The sequence below is a fragment of the Anabrus simplex genome, chromosome 1 (assembly GCF_040414725.1).
Source record: "Anabrus simplex isolate iqAnaSimp1 chromosome 1, ASM4041472v1, whole genome shotgun sequence".
Classification (NCBI taxonomy): Eukaryota; Metazoa; Arthropoda; class Insecta; order Orthoptera; family Tettigoniidae; genus Anabrus; species Anabrus simplex.
The window spans coordinates 267,485,376-267,510,653 of NC_090265.1; the positions used below are offsets into that span (position 1 = coordinate 267,485,376).

At 37.6% G+C, this 25,278-nt stretch overlaps 1 protein-coding gene across 2 annotated transcripts in view; it reads right to left on the bottom strand.

Moving 5' to 3' along the window:
* The window catches only part of Edc3 (Enhancer of mRNA-decapping protein 3), a 110,855-nt gene that overhangs the window by 14,416 nt on the left and 71,161 nt on the right, over window positions 1–25,278 (bottom strand). For both annotated transcript variants that reach the window (XM_067159534.2, XM_067159526.2), the window contains exons 6-7: window positions 15,352–15,505; window positions 11,457–11,674 (exon numbers count right to left, since the gene is read on the bottom strand). In XM_067159534.2, the coding sequence (XP_067015635.1) occupies window positions 11,457–11,674; window positions 15,352–15,505 (372 nt within the window). The remainder of the gene's footprint in view (window positions 1–11,456; window positions 11,675–15,351; window positions 15,506–25,278) is intronic.

Below are 25,278 nucleotides of genomic sequence, written 5' to 3' on the forward strand. Positions count from 1 at the left end.
GACCTCACCTTCTTTCAACTAAATTTTTACTGCTCATTTTGGATTTGAATCCTCATTAATTCACCCCCAACACCTCTTAAACATATTTTCTCTAGTAAATACATATATCTGAAAAGAGAGAAAATGAGATGAAAATGAAATGAAAAAAATGAAACCAGTGCTTGAAATCAACCAGGATTATCAAATTATGTACAAGATGAAAATTTTAATGTGCTTTTGAAGAGGAATATCTTACTTGCTTCAAGTATGAAAAGTTGATGTGAAGAAGTTTCTTGATGTTTCGCAATGTGCTATCTGAAAACAGACGATCCTTTACACGTAAGAACCTGGAGATGAATATTGCGATATAATGCAAAGCCAAATGAAGGAAGGTTTCCGAATTCCAATTTCTGTAACCCTAATGTGGTTAATCCAAGTATCAATCCAATTATACTAATTTCGATTTCTTTCTCCAGGATGCCCCTTGCGGGTTCCATGAATTCATTCTAATTGAAAAGAATATTTCATTCCAAATTCTGCAGACACAGAATTCCTTTCTTAAATTACGTTTATCTAACAATATATAATGTCGCAAAGAAGAAGTATTTCAAAAAATGGCACGTCTGGACGAAACTCTGCATAATGCACACGGCCTAACCACCCAAAAGCTGGTTCTATTCCTGTGATTTTTAAGAAGTATTTCACTCATTTCTGCATTGTATGTTGCATGCCACCAGAATTTTGCATTTTAAAACATTATATTCCTTAAAAATGTAATTAAAATTACGAATGAATTTGGATCACATTTTTACATCCTTTTTGGGATATTTTTAGGCATTTTTACAGGTAATTTTTAGGCAATTTATAGGTCTTCAACTCTCGAGCCCTAGTAATAACCTTTCTTTGATGCCATAATCCCTCAGCATGGCCAATATTTTTTATCTGGATATTTTGTCGTATGACTGAAAGTAAGCAGAACAGTTTATTCCTCCCAAAGCATTTCTCAATTGATTCAATCTGAAAATCTGACCTTGACAGCCCTCTGTGGCCTGAAAATACATGAATTTTTATCCAATTTATTCTCTGTGATGAGGGTAAAAATAGTTGTTATATGACCAAGTTTTATACTTGTAAAAAAACAGTGTGTTTATAACATGGTTAGTTACTTAGTACATTTTAAATACAGGGTCTATTATGATTATGTCCACTATTTATATTGTCGTAAGTTCCCTATTTGGTTGATGATGCTATTCATTATGCTGAAATCAGCCCCATGTAATAAATAATAATGTGGTGATTTAAAACTCCTACATAATTTGTATTGAATAGGTGGACCCCCACACTTAAATTTATTGCTTTGTGAATCTCAATTCAATACGGACCAAACAATGAAATTCTTGACGAAGATTACCAAGGCATTTCGGGTTTCAGACAGGTTATTCCAGTAAGGCTCAACTTGTAGGATTCCAGCATGATATACAGTAGTACGATACTACAGATTCAGGTGGTCAAATGGACTGTCCACCTTTTTTCCTATCATCCTATCATCCTTCTCAGTTCAATACGGACAAAAAATGAAATTCTTAGGTTTAAATGGACTGTATCGCTATTGACCTATCCATGGCTTTCGACTGGGTAGATCATGGGATACAGCTGACTAAAATGAGGGCTATTTGTGGAGATCTGTAACAATCGCAAGATGTGAAAACAAGAATTTCATAATTTTAAACTTTTCTTCGAATTAAGCTCATAACTGACCTGTTAGATTGTAGAAGTTCATTTTTTGAATCACAAAATAACACAAAATTGGCAAATATTGCAAATACAAATTCTGTGTTAGAATTTGGAAAAAACTTTTTAAATCACACCAACACACTCTGGCAGACATATGGTAGTTTGTGAATTCAGCCTTCTTTTTGGCACCAGCGTATTTTGACACGCATTCTTTGCATTATGCAATGTAGCACCGTTCCCAATATAGCAGGTATGTCTGTAAATAAGACCTCATTAAAATATTTTTTTCATTTATAACTTTTATATTTTGTTGTGTGAGCACTGGCATCTAGCAGAGTTTTAAATCCAACAAAATAAATCTTTCTCAACGGATAACATTGGAATTCTATGTTTGTTCTTATGGGTAATGATTTTTGGTACACGTAAGTTGGTAATGTTACCCTTGCTAAGACCATGGAGACCACGTGTTCTTTTACGTTTAATAATTCTCGTGTTTAAATTGTAAGTGAAAAAGAAGAAGCGTGACTAGGTGGAATGTCTAAGACTGGTGTTATGGTATATTCATGTCCAAGTGAATTCAGCTCAGAGATGTTTTATGTGCATAAAAAAATACTGATGTGTAAATTTTGTGACAAAAGGCTGGAGTCTGAAAGAGTGGACACAGTAATTAACACATCGCTACTGATGATAACCACAAGCATGGCAAACAATGGATCACTGAAGCGGCAATCATCTGTGGAAGAATTGCTCACGCAGGCAAAGACAGCAAAAGAAGATAAAAATGGACTCATTACGGACAACTGAGGCATTCTTCAGCCCTGAATTACACAACCCCAAGATGTGGCAGTGGTTATTCCAGCACATAAAAGGTACCAGAGACTTTCTGTCTGTCAATAACAATTGGGAGCATTACATTCTTATTGTAGGGGATAAAAAGCAACAAGAGCTGAAGCATTAAAGATAAAAAAATTCCTGTTCTTTGTGATGTAATTATGGAACCGTGCTTTTAATGTGCGTTTAGGTGCCTGTGTGGTGCTCGATAAAGCCACAGGTGCCAAGTGCACAAAGTGTTGTGGTCACTCTGAAGTACGACATTTAATTTGACCATGTTTTTGTCATAGTTACTGATTCAGCTCGTTATATGGGTACATGTGCGAGCACCTTAACAGGGCTTGTTGGTAAGAGCAATACTAGGCTAATGAAATTAATTTTGTAGGCCACATCTGGCAGCGCAACCTCTACGAACTTAACTCGGCAGCTGTAAAAACCAAGCCAGCTTTCTTAAACAACGGATGAAGGAAATGCATAAATCTTCAATTTCTTTGCAAAAGATACAAAAATGACACAGGGAGGATCAAATTGTTTCCAATGCCTATGCAGATGAGGTGGTATACTTTGTTGAAGTCTGCGCTCTACATTCATGAACACTTAAATGACATTGTTGACTTTATAGATGAGTGAAGAGAACAATGGTATAGCATTTTTGAGTACCAGTGAGGCAGCTGTCACAAGAGAACAAGCTCAGTTTGTGGCAGACAACTGTAACTGTATTATGGATTCAATTACATTTTTAGAATGTAATAGCTATTCTACGGCTCACTCTGTATTCTAACCTCAGAGTATAGCAGAACATGCTCAATCTGCTGACTAGGCAAGTATATTCACCGAGTTTAATGCTCGCCTCAATGAAATGTCGACAATTCAGAGCCAAAGCTGTGAAAACTCTTAAGAAAACAGCGCAGAAGAGTTTGGTGGAACTAAGTCAGCTGATGGTAGGCAACCACTCAAAGGCTGTTTTTGAAGCCCTTGGCAACCTGTTCACCCGGAAAAAATTATGCAACAAGATCTTAACTCTAGATGATATAGAGAAAGAACTGAGAAAATTGTCATGCAGCTCCATCTAGTCTATATGCATTCTTTGAGGACCACACAGTCTTCCAGACAATGCTAGAAGAAACTCTCCATTGAAAATTTGCAGCCTTTTGCGCTCCCTGAAAAAGGAGTGTCTCAAATTTTTGATAACTGTTCTACAAGATGTGTGTGGTACCCTACATCACATGTGGATGCTGAGCACTTTATCTTGCATTATGGTGTGGTGTTAAGCAACCCTAAGAAACTGCCGAAACCAGAGAACGCAGAAATCCTCATAATGGTAGCATTTTCCGAACAGCTAATTAATCTTAATTTTATATCTACAGTGGAACCTCGATTCTCCGTTTTTGGAGGGACCACGAAAAACAAACGTACAACACGGGAGAACGGAAAGTCTGGGAATGAATGAACCATCAACAATTTGGTCAAACATCACAAAAATGAAATACCGTATGTATACTTACCATTTTACAAACACCCCTAAACCAAACCAAACTAGAGCCCCAATGGGCCTTCCACCTACCAAGCGACCGCTGTTCGGTCCGAAAGCCTGCAGATTACGAGGTGACGCATGGTCAGTGTGACTAATCCTCTTGGCTGTTATTCTTGGCTCTCTAGAGCGGCGTCGCCATCTCACCATTAAATAGCTCCTCAATTAAAGGTAATTTTAGAATGAGTGAACCTGGAACCAGCCCTCATATACAGATAAAAATGCCTGACCTGGTCGGGAATCGAACCTGGACCCTCTGGATGAAAGGCAGGCAAGTTAGACTGTGAGGCTGACTTCAAACATAAATTACCGGTACGGGACTTAAAAATCTCGAAACTTTACATTTATTTTTACCAGGGAAACTTCGTCATTTTCCTCTGAAAACTTCGTTCAGTTCAGCAACTTTGATCAACCAAACTCCTCGAAAAATCTAATACCCATAACGCCAAGCCAAACAACAAATGACCACAAGTAGTTTTTAATTCTCTTATCTAATAAAATACAGCACATTAGATACAAAAGCGCCCAATATGATGGCGAAATTCCTTTTTTTTTTTTTTTTTAAACTTCCATTGTGATTTGGTCACTGTTGGTCAGTTTATGGAAATCTTGTAGGTCTTCATAAAAGGAAAGAAAAATTCCACCTAATCAATACATTTATTTTCTTGCAAAGTATTACAATCTAGGACCGGTTTCGACCCTTCATAGGTCATCCTCAGCTATATCAGAATCACATTTGCATTTCTATCTTATACCTCTGAAAGACCTTATGATATATTGTTTCATAATTTTCAGTGAAAACTTATCTTAAAAACTTACACATTTCTAAGCATTGTGTTAAAATTAAAAATTAAAATTACAAAACTTTGTCTGTTATATACATGCCCTTGGGCTGACAGAATGCATCCTTAGGTTGATTAAGCATCTATCTTAGGTACTGTTGCTTATTCTGTTGAATCGAATCCCTTTTATACTTATGTACAGTCGTGAATAGACTATCAGTAAAATTTGATAAATAAAACTTACGTGATAATTATAATAAAATATCATGTTACATCTTTATACCTTATTGCTGGAGTGATATTATTTTAGGCAAAATATAAATGCGTGTTGACCTCTATAAAATATTTTACATAATATATTTTAGTCTAATCATTGTACTTTAAAGTCTAAAATACTTATTGCTTTGGATCTTGCGTTGTTATGTGGTAAAATATTATAACAATTTGTCTTATATAACATCAGATATTGATAGTATTTAAAAATGCTGTGTATGGATGGCTTTTAAATCTAATGATTAAATGTCATTTCCTTGTTGCATAAAATTACAAGTTTCATATTATGTTGATTATGTGTTGTATAAAACATAAATGTCTAATAAATTGAATGCTTATCATTTACTACAGAAATTTTAAACACTTGAATGTCTAGTAATATAGTCAGTGTGTTTAGTGACACTGAAACATGTTGGCCTTGATTCTTGCGTTATATTTCCATAATTTGCCTTTTTTTAATATATGTCGAATGTTGGTCTTTATAGGTTCCGTTTGTAAATAACAGCACTTTCCTATAATTGTGAAATGGATCAATAAGCTTGATACGTGTTAAATTATGGAATATATGTGTAATTCAGTTCTGGCCTAACTTCTGGAGTTTTCTCCCATCAAATGCCGTAAGACTGTGGTGGTTCCTTTCCCTTTTTTTTAAGGCTGGTAAAGTTGCTGGATGTTTGAATTGCAAGTTTCTCGGCAAGTTTGCAATTCAAACATCCAGCAACTTGACCAGCCTTAAAAAAAAAAAAAGGGAAAGGAACCACCACAGTCTTACGGCATTTGATGGGAGAAAACTCCAGAAGTTAGGCCAGAACTGAATCACACATATATTCCATAATTTAACACGTATCAAGCTTATTGATCCATTTCACAATTATAGGAAAGTGCTGTTATTTACAAATGGAACCTATAAAGACCAACATTCGACATATATAAAAAAAGGCAAATTATGGAAATATAACGCAAGAATCAAGGCCAACATGTTTCAGTGTCACTAAACACACTGACTATATTACTAGACATTCAAGTGTTTAAAATTTCTGTAGTAAATGATAAGCATTCAATTTATTAGACATTTATGTTTTATACAACACATAATCAACATAATATGAAACTTGTAATTTTATGCAACAAGGAAATGATATTTAATCATTAGATTTAAAAGCCAACCATACACGGCATTTTTAAATACTATCAATATCTGATGTTATATAAGACAAATTGTTATAATATTTTACCACATAACAACGCAAGTTCCAAAGCAATAAGTATTTTAGACTTTAAAGTACAATGATTAGACTTTAAAATATATTATGTAAAATATTTTATAGAGGTCAACACGCATTTTTATTTTGCCTAAAATAATATCACTCCAACAATAAGGTATAAAGATGTAACATGATATTTTATTATAATTATCACGTAAGTTTTATTTATCAAATTTTACTGATAGTCTATTCACGACTGTACATAAGTACAAAAGGGATTCGATTCAACAGAATAAGCAACAATACCTAAGATAGATGCTTAATCAACCTAAGGATGCATTCTGTCAGCCCAAGGGCATGTATATAATAGACAAAGTTTTGTAATTTCAATTTTTAATTTTAACACAACGCTTAGAAATGTGTAAGTTTTTAAGATAAGTTTTCACTGAAAATTATGAAACAATATATCATAAGGTCTTTCAGAGGTATAAGATAGAGATGCAAATGTGATTCTGATATAGCTGAGGATGACCTATGAAGGGTCGAAACCGGTCCTAGATTGTAATACTTTGCAAGAAAATAAATGTATTGATTAGGTGGAATTTTTCTTTCCTTTTATGAAGATTGGTAAATGTCAAAACGGAAAATGAAATTCATAAATCAAGAATCTTGTAGGTACCGCATAAATTAGACCTACATAGACTTTTAAAGGTTATGTTGAACTCTAGAATGCATTGATTCTCAAGTTCTCGAATGCATTACATTTCTTGTTATATTCAATTCTGCCACTCACTAATCACAATCAAATTGGATTACACTTCCGAAATGACGATTATTCGCGAACTTGAGCTCAGCTGGCAAGCGTGCTCGCTGTACAAGTCTGTACGAGTGCAAAATTAAAGTTTTTAAATGTACCATAACGTGCGCAAATGAAATGACTGCAGTTTTTATAACATTTTAACACAAAAGTGTAAAATTCCCAGTCTTATACTAGGATCAAAACAGTAATAGGCAATCGTGAAACCTCCCATGGCTTTATGTATGTAAGGTGCAATATCTGTTCTGGTCTCGATAACATAATCGTATTACATAAAATCAGTTTCATGGTCCGTATCGCACTTCAATAGATTCACAATTAAATATTTATTATTTTCCACCTAGTCAATACAATGATTGCTTAAGGCAATTTAATGGTTAAAAGTGGTACATGTTTCGTATTTTATCAACATCTTCAGCCACATAACACTGTTTAGATGAAAAATATATAAAATTGACAAAGTAATGCTTAAGAGGAAGTGTTCTTAAAATTAACATAATCTTATGTTTTCCATGTAAATATGAGATACAGTTCCTTGAAAACTGCGTGATCGAGGATTTAGTGTTGGTGGGACTGATATTTCTGGACGGTTGATCCGGGAAATAGTTTCTTCGAGGAACGGATAATGCGGGATTTTTACAACGTGGTTTAATTAGGATGCTTGCGGGACCACGTAATTTGAACGAATAATACGGGAAAACGTAGTGTCCGGGAACGTATAATCGAGGTTCTACTGTAGTTGATTTATTTCTATTTTCAATTAACAGAACCTAATACAGAGTATTTCTATTTACATCTTTTGGTTTTCTCTTCCCACCAGCTTGGGATTGAAGATATTCCAAGCAGTATGGCTTCAAGTGAATCATATAACAATGATTAACAAATAAGAATTGTATTTGTGTAAATTTCCATGTAAATATGTGTACATAAAGCAGTAAGTAATTGTACATTATGTTCATTGGCAATAGGCCGAAATCACATTAAAAAACAAATTTTACTAAAAAATTAAATCCATTTTCATGGATCTCCAGCAACAGGACGAGACAAAAGTGTGATTGAATGGGTGGCTAAATTTCTAAAAAATAGAACTGAAGATAATTAGAGTAGGTAAGGCATTGATACAGAAACAATTTAGAGGCTGAAGGGTGTTCCTGCAAGGTATTATTATTATTATTATTATTATTATTATTATTATTATTATTGGACCTTTTGTGTTTTCTTATGCATGTATATGATATAAGCAAAGAACTGGAACCACAGATAAGATTTTTGGAGATGATGTTATAATGTATACAGTACAGTGTAACCTGGATAATTTGAATGTTTTAAATTAAAATTTGTCAATAAATTGAACTCTTCCTGTGGTCCCTTAAATTTCCTGTTAACATAATGTTACAATATAGTCTCCAATTCAAATTTATGTTGGTTAATTCAAAGTTAAAAACTCAAAAATTCTAAACAAATTTAAAAATCTGAATAGTTGTCATTACTTTTTAAGTTTATAGTCTGGTTCTTGTTTTCAAACACCATGCTGGCACCGGCCACTAAATGCCGGGCTGATGCGAAGTGTCTGTGCTCAACGCTTTCAAGGTTGCTTCAACTGTTAGCCACACTGCACTCACAAGTCAGTCTTCTTGCAGACATGAAAGGTCAGGCGTCTTCTTAAGTCTTTTCAGGGTACTCAAGTAGTATTTTGTGCAAAGTTTGTGTTCTATCGAGTACTGTATAGTATCATGGCTCTTTCCAAGTGCTCACATGTTCAGTACAAATTGTTGACTCTAGCAGAAAAAAATAAGATATTGAAGGAGGGGAAAAAGGAGCAAAAAGGCAATCAGACATCTCTAAAAATTTGGGATACCAGCAAATACACTGAAGAATAAGGATCAAATTGTAAACAGTGCAGGAATTGATACAGAAAAACGAATGCGTGGACCAGAAAATCAAAACATTGACAAATGTACTGTATGTTAAAATGGTTCAAGCAAGCAAGCAGCAAAAGAATTCCTATCAGTGGGCCTGTACTTCGTGCAAAAGCAGAAGAGTTTGCTACAGCCTTGGGGAAAACAAGTTTCAAGGCGAGTACGGGGTGGCTCGATGGCTTTAAAGACAGAAATAAAATTTTGTTCAAAAATGTTTGTGGGGAAAGTGGATCCATTGATACGGTTGCTGCAGATTCATGGAAAAAAGAATTTGGTACAGATAATTATTGATAGATATTAAAGACATTTTTAAGATTGGTGGAACGGGTTTGTTTTTTAAATGCACTCCACACAAGACACTGGCATTTACTGGTGAGAACTGCGGTGTAGGAAAACTCAGTAAAGAGCGGGTTATACTTTTGTTAGGTGCTAATAGGGACGGTTCCGAGAAACTACCGTTGGTCATGTTAGGCAAGTCACGTAATCCATGCTGTTACAAAAGTGTGAAAACTAAACCTGTAGAGTACAAATCAAATAAAAAAAACCTGGAAGACAAGTGAGATTTTTGAAAAATGTCTCTAGAAACTAGACATGAAATTAAAAAAAACAACCATAATTGTATTTACTAACAACTGTATGCAGTTAAGGGAAGTTTTTCCCTCCAAACATGACTTGTAGTGCAACCTATGGATCAGGGCATCATTAAACGTTTCAAACACTTTTACAGAAGGTTGTTAGTGCAGAATATCCTTTCTGGCACTTAGACAAACAGGACAAGATCAAAATCAACATTCTTCAAGCTGCCCAACTGTGCAACAGTGGATGGGAGACCACGTGTTTCAGTCAACAATGTCAAACTGTCTTCAGAGAGCTGGTTCCTGTCATACTGAGGAGGAAAATGAAAACGTGAATGAGTCAAATTTTCATTGTGGTCCCTTCAGCTTTGAATTATCCAAGTTACACTGTAGTATGTAAGTTACAGGATTGTGAAGAAACTGCAAAAAGACCTCGACAATGTTGCGAGATGGACACCAGACAAAGGTACGATGTTAAACTGTAAGTTTCACCAAGAGAAAAAGTCCTCTCAGTTTTAATTACTGTGTTGATGGGGTGAAAGTATCAAACAAGGATCACTGTAAATACTTAGGTGTTAAAATAAGGAAAGATTAAGTTTTGAATGCTGACTTGTAAATCACATACTTATTTAAGAAATATGTATTTACATGTACTTATAATGTATCCTTGTTTTTGCCATACGAAATAATAATAATAATAATAATAATAATAATAATAATAATAATAAGGAAAGATTATGATAATCATATTAACAAGGTTATGAAAAAAGTTACAGATCTCGTCATATGGTTATAAAGGGATTTAGGAACTGCAGCAAGGATGCAAAGGTGAGGGTGTGTACGTTTCTGGTAAAACTGCAATTAGAGTTCGCTTCCAGTGTATGGGATTCACAAGACTACTTGTCACAAGAATTGGAAGAGATCCAAACAAAAGCAGTGTGATTTGTTCTGGGTGATTTCCAACATTAGAGTAGTATTAAGAAAATGTTTTGGAATCGGAAGACTTTGGAGTAAGGAGACGAACTGCTTGATTAAGTTCCGAGTTGTCACTGGAGAAATGGTGTGGAATGACATTAGCAGATGAATAAGCTTGACTGGAGCCTTTAAAGGTAGGAAAGATCATAATATGAAGATAAATCTGTAATTCAAGAGGACAAACTGGGGCAAATATTAATTTATAAGGAGAGATTTCCAAGTACTTTGAAATCAATTAAGGAAAGGCCTGGTAATCTGCCATCTGGGTGACAGCCCTGAATGCAGATCAATGATATTGGATTCATTTTATTGATGAAAGGACTATGGACGTCTGTAGACTAGCATTTCACACTAGTTCTATCAAATGGTCAATTAACACAGTCAATTCATGATCACTTGACATCCACCATGAGCTGAACTTATTAAAATCAACATAATACTGATAAGCCTGATAGCTTCAGTAACAGGTGTAGAAGAAAATATATGTTAAATAATGATGGAAATTCATAAGAGATTGGAAGGTACAAATAAAAATTGCACTTGGAATTTTTTTTTCAGAATAAAATGAACAAACCAAGCCTCAAGGAATGAAGGAATTTTAGAATAGACAATAACAAATGGCAGCACACCATTCCAAAACATACTAACTGGCTCGCTGGAAGGAATTCATTATGATGATGATGATGATGATGCAATATTTTTTTTACAAATAGACAGTAAATAGATCTTCACCACATTTTGGCAACACTGGTGTTTTCAAATATATTGGGGAATAAGTAATGTTACCGACACTCGTAAGAGAAGGATTTCTGTAAATAAATAGGATGATACTTACCTTGAGCGTCTGTGATCAATTTGTTGTTTGTTAGCCTATATAGAGCTATCTCGTTCATCAGTATTGGTGATAGGCAGGTAGGATCTACCAAATATATGATAGTATTTACACCATGACTTGCCAACTGACGAGCACAGTTAATTCCAAAAGATCCTTGGCGATGTGATCCACACAATGCCACCACCGTTGGCCACTGATGAACATTATGAGGATTCAGCCTGAACATATTCAATGTTTTACATTAATTTTCATTAAAAAAAAAAAATACAAAACTAAGAGGGCATCAATACATTGTTTGTATATTAGCTCTACAAGATTGTGTTGAGCCAATTCAAAATACTAAAGCTGAGCACACATTGGATCCGTATCTGTATGAAATTATGTTGCACGAATACGTACAAACAATCCCGACGCGAGTAATGTTATGCAGGCTCGCACACTGCACGAGTTAGTCGTGTGCATACGCGGGTTTAGATACGAAGTCCGATCACATTCTCAACTTGCTGGGATTTTACCGGATCTTTACATACAAACTTCGAGCAACAGGGATGTTCGAAAAGTTCATAACGATAATATATGAACGAAAAAGCTTGTGGGATCAAAGTGATTTTAAATATCACTTGCGTAACTACCAAAGCAATTCATGGAAGGTATTCTTTGAAGAAATGGACATGCCCGCTAAGTAGTAATTCCATTTTTTAATTACACTTGGAAGTGATGCACATTTCTGTACATATACGTACAAATGTTTACAAGTTAGGTTCTGCATTATTATTATTATTATTATTATTATTATTATTATTATTATTATTACTATATTAGAGTTTTAATTCCCATGACATAGGCTATATTGTCTCTTTCTATAAATTTAAGGCAAACTGAACACATTCTTAGCTGTTGTGAACAATGTGATACTGTTTTTATTTTTATTTTTTATTTATTTTAAAATAAATCATATTTAATTAATGCAGAGGAGGCTATCTATGGTCTCTCTGTTGTCCAAGCATGCTTTGGGATGATAATGCTAAGTGATTTTGTTCGACTTTCGTTATTATCTTTACAGATATGATGGAATTCCCCTAATTCTTCCCTTTTCAGATATACATCATTAACCTACCCAGTTCTACGATGCAGTCTTCTGCATCTTAGAAGAGAATTCTCCAACAGAAACAGGTAGTTTATGTTGACAGTGGAAGACAAAAGTGAATACCAATACTGAACAATCTCATCGAACGAGCTCACAACCAATGTGTGCGTTCATACGTACGACCGTGGTCATTCGCAACTGTATGGAACAAGTACGAATCCAATGTGTGCTCAGCCTAAAAGACAAATTCGGATACCACAAAGATTAATAATAAATTATTTAAAACAAGGAAAGCAACTATTTACAGCTGTCAGTTCTGTTTAGGGAAGTATTATGAATATCTCTTCCAATTTTTTAGTAGTATACTCACAACCTTTCGATTGTGCATCCGAACAAATGAGGACAATGTTGCCTCGGAACTAGTATCAACCTCATTGTCATATCCTAACTCTAGTAAACCAGGTGCGATCAATTTGTTATTTGTTAACCTATATAGTGCTATAGTGCTAACTCATTCATCAGTATCGGTAAGGAAGGTAGAATCTACCAAACATACAACAGTATTTACATCATGACTATCAGGAGGACAATGTTGCCAGGATTTTTGTGCTAGTTTCTATCTCCCTTTCTGTACTTCTTTTAGGAAATGTCTTTTCTTCTCCATGCCTCATGAGACCTCTTCTAGTCACTAGCATGTAATAGTTCTGAAACCGTTCTCTCCACAGACATTAGTTGGATCATTTCTAACAATACCTTATAAACTGTCAATGTTTATTATTTTATCTTTCTTAGTCGCCTCTCCATGGGCTCTAAGCTTGGGAGGCGGCACCTACAGGGCCCATATCTCACTCTGGTATTGCTTCTTACTTGACTTGAGCCAGACACTTCACTTTCATCTTTCTTATACAACCGCCCTGGGTCAAATCTCCTCTTCCTCCAACGCCAAAAGTATAAGGTTTGCAACGACCAGGGAGTCTTTCATATTCGTGTCCTTTATGGTTATTTTGTTACTTTTGCACACACCATCATACTTCAAAGAGTCAACACCCTTCAATATTTCCCCTGATTAGTGTTATGAAGGGGTAATAATCTTATTGTAATTCCGTTTAAATCAACAACCACCACATCATATCCAAATGGAGTAACTTCACTTCAGAAACTAAGAAACAGCTGTTGTAGGGACAAGTCAAGATTGCCATTTAGAGTCCATAAAATGGACAAAATAAGCTTTGTACATACCATGCATAGATTCACGCAGAACAAATGCAAATCTAAATACTACACAACACAGGATTGTGCATGAGAGGTGGTGGGATGTCAAAGCAATTTTAACCTCTTTATCCCCAAATTAAATAAATACTGTAACTAAGTTTTCTTCTCTTGAATAACCTGAATATCATACAGACCTACCCATCACTCCCCATCATTCAGATGTAACTGATTTTTTATAAGCCACTCCTCATCCAGTGCAATTCTCAACCTCTCTCCTTTTTTAGTGGACAACAACAACAACAACAACAACAACGGTATTGATTTTACGTCGCACTACCTACAGTGGTCTGACAAATTATTATACTCTCTGGTAGGTACTCCCTTTTTAAAGACGTCTGTATGTTGTTCACGGGACAATGGAGAGGAGCAACAAGAGTTAAAGTAACTAACTTCTATCTAAAACAAAGATTATACTATCATACTTGATACTGCACCATGGCGAGGTAAAATTTGATACAGCTGTCGCATAGAAACAGGAAATTAATAACTAAGACTGGCCAGCAAATTCTCTTGACTTGAAACCAATAGAAAATAATTGGATGGGACAGAAGAAACAAATTAAGCAAGAAGGAGTTATTAAAACTAGAGTATGCTCATAGAAAGAGTAAATAAGGCTTGGAAAATCCAAGGAACTGACAAGAAAATGCATTTCGAGTGATTGCAGCTATGGCCGACTTCGGTGTGAAAAAAAATGGTGACTATCAAATTGTTTCTCGTCTGGGAAATGTACTGTAAACCACGTAACATGTATAATTTTGCACCAGTACGTCTGTACTATATATTCCAAAAACAACAAAAATCAGAATATCTTGCTCTCCTTGTGGTTGTAATAATTTGGCAGACAACTGTACTTCTACGGTTTTCACAGATGATGAGGTACCAGAATTTTGACCTGCAGGAGTTCTTTTACACGCCGGTAAATCTACCAACAGAACAGGTAGATTGTGAATCCCTTTGAAAAAAAAATCCAAAGAGCCAGATTCTTATCGATCAAGAGAAATTGATAAGTCTCAACTTATTCTACTTTGAAAAGGGAATATAAGGAGAAATCTCTTATTGCCTTTTGGACAGACATCAGTGCAGAATAAAACTACTTTCTAAGAAGGCATTTAACCCTTTGCACTCCTATGTTGGGAGCGTCCTGACAAATACACAGTTCAAAAAAATTAGGGGAATATGTTTTGAATGTATGCCATGCTTCACAAAACAATACCTCACACCCAGGTATATTACCAACTAAACCTTTATTCTTTACCATTGAAGTATACAACAGAACATCGATGGATTCGCGTTCATTTTCAGAACAAATAAGATATCACAGGCATTAAAAAAAAAAAAAAAAAGGAGAAAAGCATACACAAATATAAGCTCTAAGCAATCCAAAATCATACTTGCACTGAGATTAAAGTTATTGGTCAAAGAAGTACTTTGAAAACAAATCGAAACAAATTCCTAGCAGATGCACTTAACATGGATCAGTTACTCTTACACAGCAGAATAATGAACACTAACTACTGCAAAACATATTAAACTTACCGATGAGCACCACCTAACAACTGTAATGCCATTTCCGTTGCCGCTCTGCCCATCAGTTCTGATTGGCGTTCATGAGAAAGACCTCTTCTCTCTGCCATCTCAATTAGCTGACGACGTAACTCACAGGTGATGCTGGGTATCACTAAGCCATCATCTACAAGAATGTTCAAATGTTACTTAAGATTAAAATATATTTACCACATACATATTTATGCAAAGGCCATGGAATATATCCTAGTATGTGTTCCTACCCTTATTCCTATTTTTTAAATATTTTATTTTACCAGTAGAGAGCGAACCTTCCTACAAAAAACAATGCTTCAGAAAAAGGTACAATTATCTAAATGGCTTGACCGTCAGATGATATTATGTTGATTCTCATAGGGCCAAGTAGGCATCAATTTTTTGGTAAAGAGACGAAGTGTCTCATAGTGCATTGGCACTGCCGGTGGTTCCAGGTAGCCTATGCAGTGGCCTCCAAGGTATGCTCTATCCAGCGTCTTGGTGGGTGTGCTAGGTACAAACCGATGAGTCCAATCTAGCACACGGGGGAAGAAACGCTGGCAACCAGGAATGAGTTAGCTGGAAAATTTAAAATGTCCAATAACAGACCATTAATATTGGTATTATAAATTTACTCATTTGGAACAAATATTTCAGGTTCCCTATGGGAATCAACATCTATATCATCAGGTCCATGCAATCCGTAAGGATGTGTACCATGGTAAGATGAACACTGCAAGTACACACTGGGGGAGGGGCTTCACCCAACAATAAGTAGGAGTGCGTTGCTATACTGTGGCTGATCTCAAGATGACATAATACCATTGCTTCTCTCCAAGAAACCAGAAAGGTCTTCCATACCTTCGTCGTTTCTTTTATCGTTTGTAGCTTATTTGGGAGACGGGTGTCCTTCCACTCCATCTCCAATGGGAATAAATGTCTCAGCCGAGCTGGAGCCTCGTAAGGCAAAGGAGGCAATGTGACCGCCTACTTGGCAAGCCTATCAGCTAACTTGTTTCCCTCTACACCCATGTGGGTTAGGAGCCACAAGAACGTGTTCTGGTGCTAGCACTCCAACACCCAGCCAGCAGGTCCTGGATCCGCTGCATTGGAGGGTGCCATGGGAAACATGCATTAATACATTGCAACAAGCTCAAGGAGTCAGTACACAACAGAAAGTGCCCGTGTTCAATGGACAGCGCATACCGCAGAGCTTCAAGGATGGCATAGAGCTCTGCTGTGTACAAACTACTGTACAGGCTTCTGGTAGAGGAAAAAGAAACCTGCCCTTAAACCGTCCGTGTAAATAACTAAAGAATCTCATCAGTGAAGCCCTTCAGGAGCTTCGCAACGAAATTCAGACCACTGCACAGAGAATAGACAACCTCCCAGCAAGCTACAACAGCTGTATTTAGCCGAGGATGGCCAACAATACGATCCCAGGGCAGGCAACCAGGAGCATGACCAGTACCATATTAACAATCCACGACCAGACCACTGGTGACAAATGCAACCACAACTCTACTCCAGAGGCATAGTGGTCCCACAGGACGATCGGGTCTATCAGATAGCTCAGGCTCTCTAAGCACAACTCAACATCACTACAGCCGCCCAGCACCAAGACGACCCTCTGGCTACTTTCAGCATGACCGGCCTTGGATTCAACCCAACAGAAATACGCATACACTACGGCCAGTCTTCTGTATGTGGCACTCACAAAAGGTTGGGCCAATGCCCTTCAACCCAATGCAGCAACGGGTGATGCACTAATCAACCTTCCTCCGGGATTCAAGTTCCAGAAACCTCTCAGACAAACCTCAGTCAGTCATGGCCACAGTTGCTGGGGAAGGGGTCGCAAGAGTCAAGGCGTCGGCGGGGGCACAGCAACAAAAGGCAACTGATCAGGATAGTTACACATCTTCCCCAGGTGGCAATCCCCGGAGACTGACCGGTAACCCGCAGCTACAGCAACAGCTCTACCAAGCCGATGCTGGATCCAACTTGAATGCAATCTTATATTATTTCCTTCTTATTCTTTTAATATTTACTTGGATTGCCTTGGTGTTCTTTCTGTGGAAACTTTGTTCTTGTTATATTTGATTTGTGTACTGTGTGATCTTATGGTTATAATTTGCCTGTATTAATTTTCATTTTGGCAGTCTATGGACCACGTTTGACACTCTTTGCGGTATTTTTAGCCTTCTCTGCATTCACTCTCTGCCAGTATCTTTTCATCCTTTATCCAACTGCCTTCTGCCTGTATATATATTATAAAATAAAGCATTGGGAGCGATCCCCCTCAGGGTTGACATTCTCGTCTGCTCCTGGCTCTGCCACGGCTGACGCCTTGTTTTTTTATTTACACACAGACTGCCCTTGGGTGTATAAGAGCAGCCTCCACAGAGCACAGGATCAGTCATGGTTGGATTCGGGAGCTCTAGTGGATGCTGTTCAGTTCGCAAACGCTCTTTGCCTTGCTGATTCATATGCTGCACTGCTGTAGTCTAATCTCGATAAAACATGTGCCCTATAAAATCTTAGAGCAACGTTCAGTCCCCCCACCCAAGTAGTGCCGCTAAGAAACTGAATATTTTGAAGATATTTAGTGCATTTGGCCTTGAACTAATGCATGTGTGGCTCCCAAAATAGTTTACTATCAGAAAGGATGAAGAGCAACACCCCCTAAATATAGTTCAGGATAGGGCTGAACAGTGCACTTCCGACAGAAGTGAACAATAGAGGTCTTTGCAGTTGAAAACCGAAAGCCATGTTCTAAGGTCCACTGTTCCACTCTCCTAATGGCTTGCTATGTCCTGCTCCATGGCTAAATGGTTAGCGTGCTGGCCTTTGGTCACAGGGGTCCTGGGTTACATTCCCGGCAGGGTCGGGAATTTTAACGATAATTGGTTAATTTCGCTGGCACGGGGACTGGGTGTATGAGTCGTCCTCATCATTTCATCATTTCATCCTCATCACGACATGCAGGTCACCTCATCATCATTTCCCTTTATCCAGCTGTAGCCGGGTAGGGGCAAATATGGTTCCTCTCCACTTTCTTCGGTCTTTCCACCACTCCTCCTCCAACACTGTGTCCCAGTCCAGGTTTCTTTCTATAATGCTGCGTTGGATGGTATCCTTCCATCTCAATCGTGGTCGTCCACGGCCTCTCCTTCCTTGGATTTGCATTTCCATCACCTTTTTTGGCATTCTTTCGTCGCTCATTCGCTTTATGTGCCCAAACCATCTTAGTCGGCTCTTCTCTATTCTATCATTCATTTTTTCCACTCCAATTTCTTCCCGGACTTTCTCATTCCTTATTTTGTCTCTTCTACTCTTCTGTATCATACTACTCAAAAATTTCATTTCGGCTGCCTGTATTCGACTCTCATCCTTCTTTGTCATTGTCCAAGTTTCTGCTCCGTAAGTTGTTATGGGTACGTAATACATCTTGTACATAGTATCCTTTGCTTCCATTGGCACATCTTTGTCCCATAACATATTTCTTACACTATGATAGAAACAACTTCCAGCTTGAATCCTTTTACTAATCTCAGCATCCAGTCGAGCATTCTCCATTAATTCACTCCCCAGGTATTTAAACGTTTCCACTACTTCCAGGGGCTTGTCTGCAAGTCTAATCTGACCTTTCCCTTCTTTCTCCCCTCTAGTCATAACAAGAGTTTTACTCTTTTCTACACTTATTTTCAATCCACATTCTTCAATCTTCCCATTCAACACATTCAACTGTTCTTGAACCTTCCTGTCATCTTCTCCCCAAATCACAATATCATCTGCAAATAACATCATGTTCATTTCTCTTCCTCCATATGCTGCTTTTGCTGTTCTCATGATGTCATCCATTAGTATTGTAAACAGGATTGGTGATAGAACACTTCCCTGTCTCAGCCCACTAGTTATTTTGAACCAACTTGTCCTGCCAACTTGTGTTTGCACGCAACTACAACATTCCTTATACAATGCCATGATCATTTTTATTAATCCCTGTCCAATTCCTTTTTGCACCAGACTGTCCGAAACTTTCGTCCTAGGGACACTGTCATATGCCTTTTCAATATCAATGAATGTCATCACCATATCATTCCTGTACTCCCAATGCTTTTCCATTAGTTGTCTCATAATGAAAATGGGTTCTATTGTTGACCTTCCACTTCTGAAACCAAACTGATTTTCCTGCATCTGCTTCTCAACCCTCAACCTTATTCTACTTTCCAGTATCCTTTCCATTATCTTAGCAACATGGGATATTAGAGTAATTCCCCTGTAGTTCTTCGAAACTTTCTTATCACCTTTCTTGAAAATTGGGATGATTATTCCTTTTTGCCAATCCTCAGGGACCTCCTTATTCTCCCAGACATTCCTGAGAACCCGATATGTCCACTGCAGGCCTACAGCTCCAGCTGCCTTTATCATCTCCACTGAAATTTCATCTATTCCAGCAGTTTTTCCATTCTTCATCTTTCTTACTGCCATTTCAATTTCATTCATTGTAATTTCTTTATCCATTTCTTCGTCAACTAATTGCCTTTCCTGGTCGTCCATTGAATGACTGTCATCCGTTCTTATGTTCAGCAGCTTCTGAAAATACTCTCTCCATCTATTTCTTATTTCTTCTGGCTTTGTTAAAATTATGCCACCTTCATCCTTCATAAATCTCGTGTTTACTTGATCTCTCTTTTTGTTTCTTAAGATACCATACAGTAATTTCTTGCTGCCCTGCGTATCATCTCTCAATGTCTGTGTGAATAAGGCCCAGCTTTTCCTCTTTTCTTCCTCCACTACTTTCTTGGCCAAATTCTTTGCCTCCACATATTTTCTTCTACTTTCTTCAGTCTTAGATGTTTTCCATGCTTTCCATGCCATTTTCTTTTCCTTCACTTTAATCTTTACCCTATCATTCCACCAGTGTGTTTCTTTGTCTTTCACATTTCCTGATGTTCTACCACACACCTTTTCTGCACATCCAACCAGTGCTTCCTTAAACCTTTTCCATTCCTCTTCAACATTCCCCACCTCTGTCCTGGGCACCAAGGGTATTATTTCCCTTTGAAATTCTTCTTGTATGCTTTTCTCCTTCAACTTCCATAGTTTAATTCTTTTCTCTCTTCTTAATTGGGGTTTTTCAATCTTTCCAACTTTCAATTTTCCTATCACAACTCTATGATCTCCACCAAAGGCTTCTTCAGGCAAGGCTGTTACATCTACATCTGTTACATCTTCTTCCGGTGTCACCTACGGGTGTCAAATCGAAAGACCTGCATCTGGCGAGCCGAACTTGTCCTCAGACGCTCCCAGCACTAAAAGCCATACGCCATTTCAATGACTTGCTATAATTGTCGCTCTGCGACTGCCATATTTTGTGAGCTATAATGCAGAGCAAAATCAACATGTAACGACTGTATTACTGCTGAACCAGCAGCAGAGCAATACAATTTAAGGCAATCGTGAACGAAGTGGCACTGAGAATCAATCCCTGTAACCGGCAAGTTACCTCGGAATCTGCACTGATGCAGGACCGAAAGGATGCCAAATCGCCATGTGGTGTCATAGGCCTTTTCTAAGTCAAAGAAAACAGCCACCAAATGCTGTTTTCAGAGAAATGCGTCCTGGTTAGAACTCTCCAGACGTACCAAGTGGTCAGTGGTGGAGAGGGCAGCTCGAAAACCACATTGATACCCTAATAAAAGTCCTGTTCTCCAAATATCACTCAAGTCTGTGATTCACCATCCTCTCAAAGAGTTTACACAAGACAGTTAGTGAGACAAACAGACCTAACTTTCTGCATACTTAGGATTTTTGTCAGGCTCGAGGAGAATTACTATTCCCTCTCGCCACTGTGACGGAAACTCTCCTTGAACACCCCAAGGAGATATAAGAAGCTATCCACGCTGAGGTGTTTCAACATCTGGTTAGAGACATTATCTGGTCCGGGAGCTATGTCCTCGCAAAGCGCCAAGGTGCTGCGGAATTCCCACTTCGTAAAGGGCACGTTACAGTCCTCTGAAGCTTGAGTGGCAAAACAGATGATGACATTCTGCATCCCGCTTCAGAGCCAGGAAATTACAAAAATAATTCCCAGAATGAGACATCTGCAAAATGACTTGCTACATGGTTAGCAACCGTGAGTGGATCAGTGACTATACTGTCTGCAAAGGAAATTCTCGGTACTAAGGATAATCCTTGTACGTCTGAAATACATTGAAGCTGATTTGTATTTGTCTCTGCAGTCTTCAAACACGTAAACATCGGAACAAGAACGAATTGGACAGGGGTAGTACACCAAACTTCCCGACTTAATGATTCCGAATAAAATTCGTACAACGAATAATTGGATAGGGATCGTACTCCAAACTATCCAACTAAATGAAAACTGAACAAATCGACCAACAATCTACATAATCTTCTCCACCGGAGAGTAAGAAAGGTCTAGAAAAAGAAGGAACACTATACCATCAAGACAAGTGTGCAAGAGCATTAACGGAAAACTGTCGAACTTAATAATGAACCAGTGCAAGTGACAACGAATCAAATCAAAGATGTTTTCGTTTAGAATAGTTTTTAATTTGAATAATTTTAATCTGAACTAACACAAACCCCCCCCAATCCATCCTCCCGCACCACTTAAACGTCCCTTACTAACACATTTTAATTTTAATTATGAAATGTTTTATGCTTTTTCACCTTAGCCTTAAGCGAAACAACTGATGATGATTGCTAAGCAATCGAAACATGTTCTGTAAGTTTTTAATGACATAAATTTAGCCGAAGGCTAAATAATAAAAAAGTATCGATCAGGTGGAACCTTTTACTTGTTATCTTGATTACAATATTGATACGGAATGAAGTGGATAGTATGTAATACTATCTCTAGCTGCCGCAGCTACTTCTCCATGCGATGATTGCAGATACTTTTGAATGTCCTCAATAACTGGTAACAACTGCCTGCTGCAATAACAAAGACTTGTGACGAGTGAGAATTCCAGGTAGGAAATTCCAGGATAACAACAGAAGAGGGTTCAGTGCAAAACAAAGGTTTGTAAGCTGCTATCTCAGTAACGCTGCATCACAAAAGTGTGATACAAGTTTTGTTTTGTTCGTCTAACAGAGTAAAATATGAGCTGTCTATGAGTAATGCACAATTTAAGGTTCAATTTATAGCAATATATAACTGGGACACCTTATTCCTAAGAATTACAGAGATCGACGTGGGGACTTCTGGCTTATGTCAATGTTTACTCAAGCAACAGACAAGAAAGCGCTTGGTTAATTGGATTATAGGACCTCTACCATATGTACTAACTTTGGTTGTAACATAGGATGCCAGGAATACATTCTCTCCGTCTCTCAGTAATAGACATACTGTGTAACGTGGAAAAACAGTCCCAAATTCTGCAAACCAACACTCATAAAAGGCACTATGATGCACCAAAGTCAGGAAAAAAGTGTTGAGTGTCCTCTGAGAGGTACATTGCATCTCACTGAAATTGATTTGACACAGGGTCTGGCCTCTCCTTGTAATACAGGGGGAGTGTGCACTGTAGCCTTTTTTGTTTCAAACGGTTATGGACGAAGTTGTAAAGGAGACATTGGAAACATATGGGAATAGGAAGACGAAGTTATTACTATTTGCAGATGATATTGTGGTCTTGGGAACAAACAGCAACAAGAAAAACTTGATGCACTGAACAAGAAAATTGAAAAGTATGGTATGAAAATCAGCACAGAGAAAAGCAATGATGATGATGATCCTTGTAGTTTAAAGGGGCCTAACATCTAAGGTCATCGGCCCAGAGAGAGAGAAATGCAAGATCATGGTGATATCAAGAGAAAGACGAGGGAAAGGCATTGTAAAAATTGGTCAAAGCCTTGAAATTGTTGAAATTTTCAAATACCCGAGGAATGGATTAATGCAGACCACAGGCTGGACATTGAGATTAGCAAGAGGTGCTACAGGGCAATGCATTTTACCCAAATGTAAGAAACCTTGTCTGGAGTAAGGAAGTACCAAGGAAGTGTAAAGAGCTTAATGTACAAAATGTATTATGTACTCATATTGACGTATGCGGCTGAGACCTAGACAATGACAAGTAGGGAGGAGAGTAGAATTCAAGCCAGTGAGATGAAATACTTAAGAAGTATCATAGGAAAGACAGATTGAGAAACAAAGATGTGAGAATGGAAGTTGGAATGGAAAACCTAAATGAGAGAATTGATAGGAGTAAACTAAGATGGTTTGGAAATGTAAAGAGGATGGAGGAGGAAAGAATACCAAAAAACCGGATGATGAAGTTTGAGGGAAAGAGCGAGACCTAGAACAAGGTGGATCGATTCAATAAAGAGGAGTGCAAGAAGAAGAAACCTAGACTGGGACAAAATGATGGAAGAGGAATGGTGGAAAGAGAGAGGAAGGTGGAGAAGTACCATAAATGCCTATTAAGATTCAAAAGTGGTAGGTCACTATGCACGGGTAGTCTGGATTTCTGGAGATCTTGTAGAATTCCTTCATAAGGGCATTAGATCGGCGTAGATCTAAGCAGTGGAGGCCAATGAATTGGAGTAGATGCAATTGCGCCAGATATGATGCGCATTGTGGTATTAACATACAATAGAGGGAAATTTGACTGATCCACCTTTTTTCAATACATAATATATTGTTAATATGTAATATGATTACAACATTTTTATTCAGTACCGGTTTCGGTGTCTATGGACACCATCATCAGCTAAAACAGGTCATATGAACAAAGATATTTCATCTCTGCCACGTGTATGTTATATTTTTTCCCTTCAGTTTTATATCTGTCTCTTGTCGGAAAGTAAGCCCAACATCTTCCTCCAGTTCAACCAGCCTGTGTATCACCTCCGAGTCCAAATTCCCTTTCTTATCCCCTGAAGAACCAAAGTACTTAAATTTATGTCCAATACATCACTCCCAATTTTGATCGATCCCTCTCCCTGTCCTCCAAAGCTGAAGTACACTGTTTCCTTGCTGTGTGTCATCAATCCTATCTCCTACAATGCTGTACACAATGATTTCTTCTTTCACTGTAACTCGTCCCTGACTGCACAGTGAAACATCGGCACACAGCATACACTACAGTGCTTGACCCCTGATCCTTTCACTGCCTTTGTTGTTCCACGCTGTATTTCCCACTACTTCTGCACACCTACTTTTTCTTATCTCACATGGGTTTTTTTTAAAATTTTCTTTCCAAACTTGGGTCTTTATGTTTCCTCCACATTGTAGACTACTACTGCTAGTTTGAAACTTGTAATCCTTCACCAGGACACTATGTTGCGTCCCAACTACTTTGACATTAATGACCTTCAAGTTTCAGACCTCCTTTAAAAGTTGTCTTCTACACCAGATAAAATCCGACTTTTCTTCCCTCCACATTAATATAACATCAGAAGTTTGTCACTTTTTAGAAAAAAGTTATTATGTAACAACAGGACAGATGTTCTGGAAAACGTCCATCCACCATTCACTCGACCCATTCCCCGCTGAAGTGACCATTCAAATTGCCACCTAAGATATCCTCCCGAGGTATTCCAGAAAGATTCCTTCTCCTCTTTCCATACTGCTTATGAGGCATAAGCACATACTGAGTTTAATGTTTCTTCCATTTCCACTTTAATGCTGATTATCGTATCATATGTACGGTGAACACTAATAACATTTAGATTGATGCTTTCACGGCTCGTAGTTTAGTTTTAGACATAAGCTTTTGGGATTTTGCCGTGTCACAAAACAAGGTGAAATTCTTTAAGTTTCGCAGAGAACTTGGTCAGGGTCTTCAGAAGAAAATCTTATCAGTTCACGAGTAAGTCATCTCTACTAATGAAGGTTTGATTTTAAGAATGCTTTACTATTGGTCTATAGCAAGTTGTACTCTCCCTCTTTGT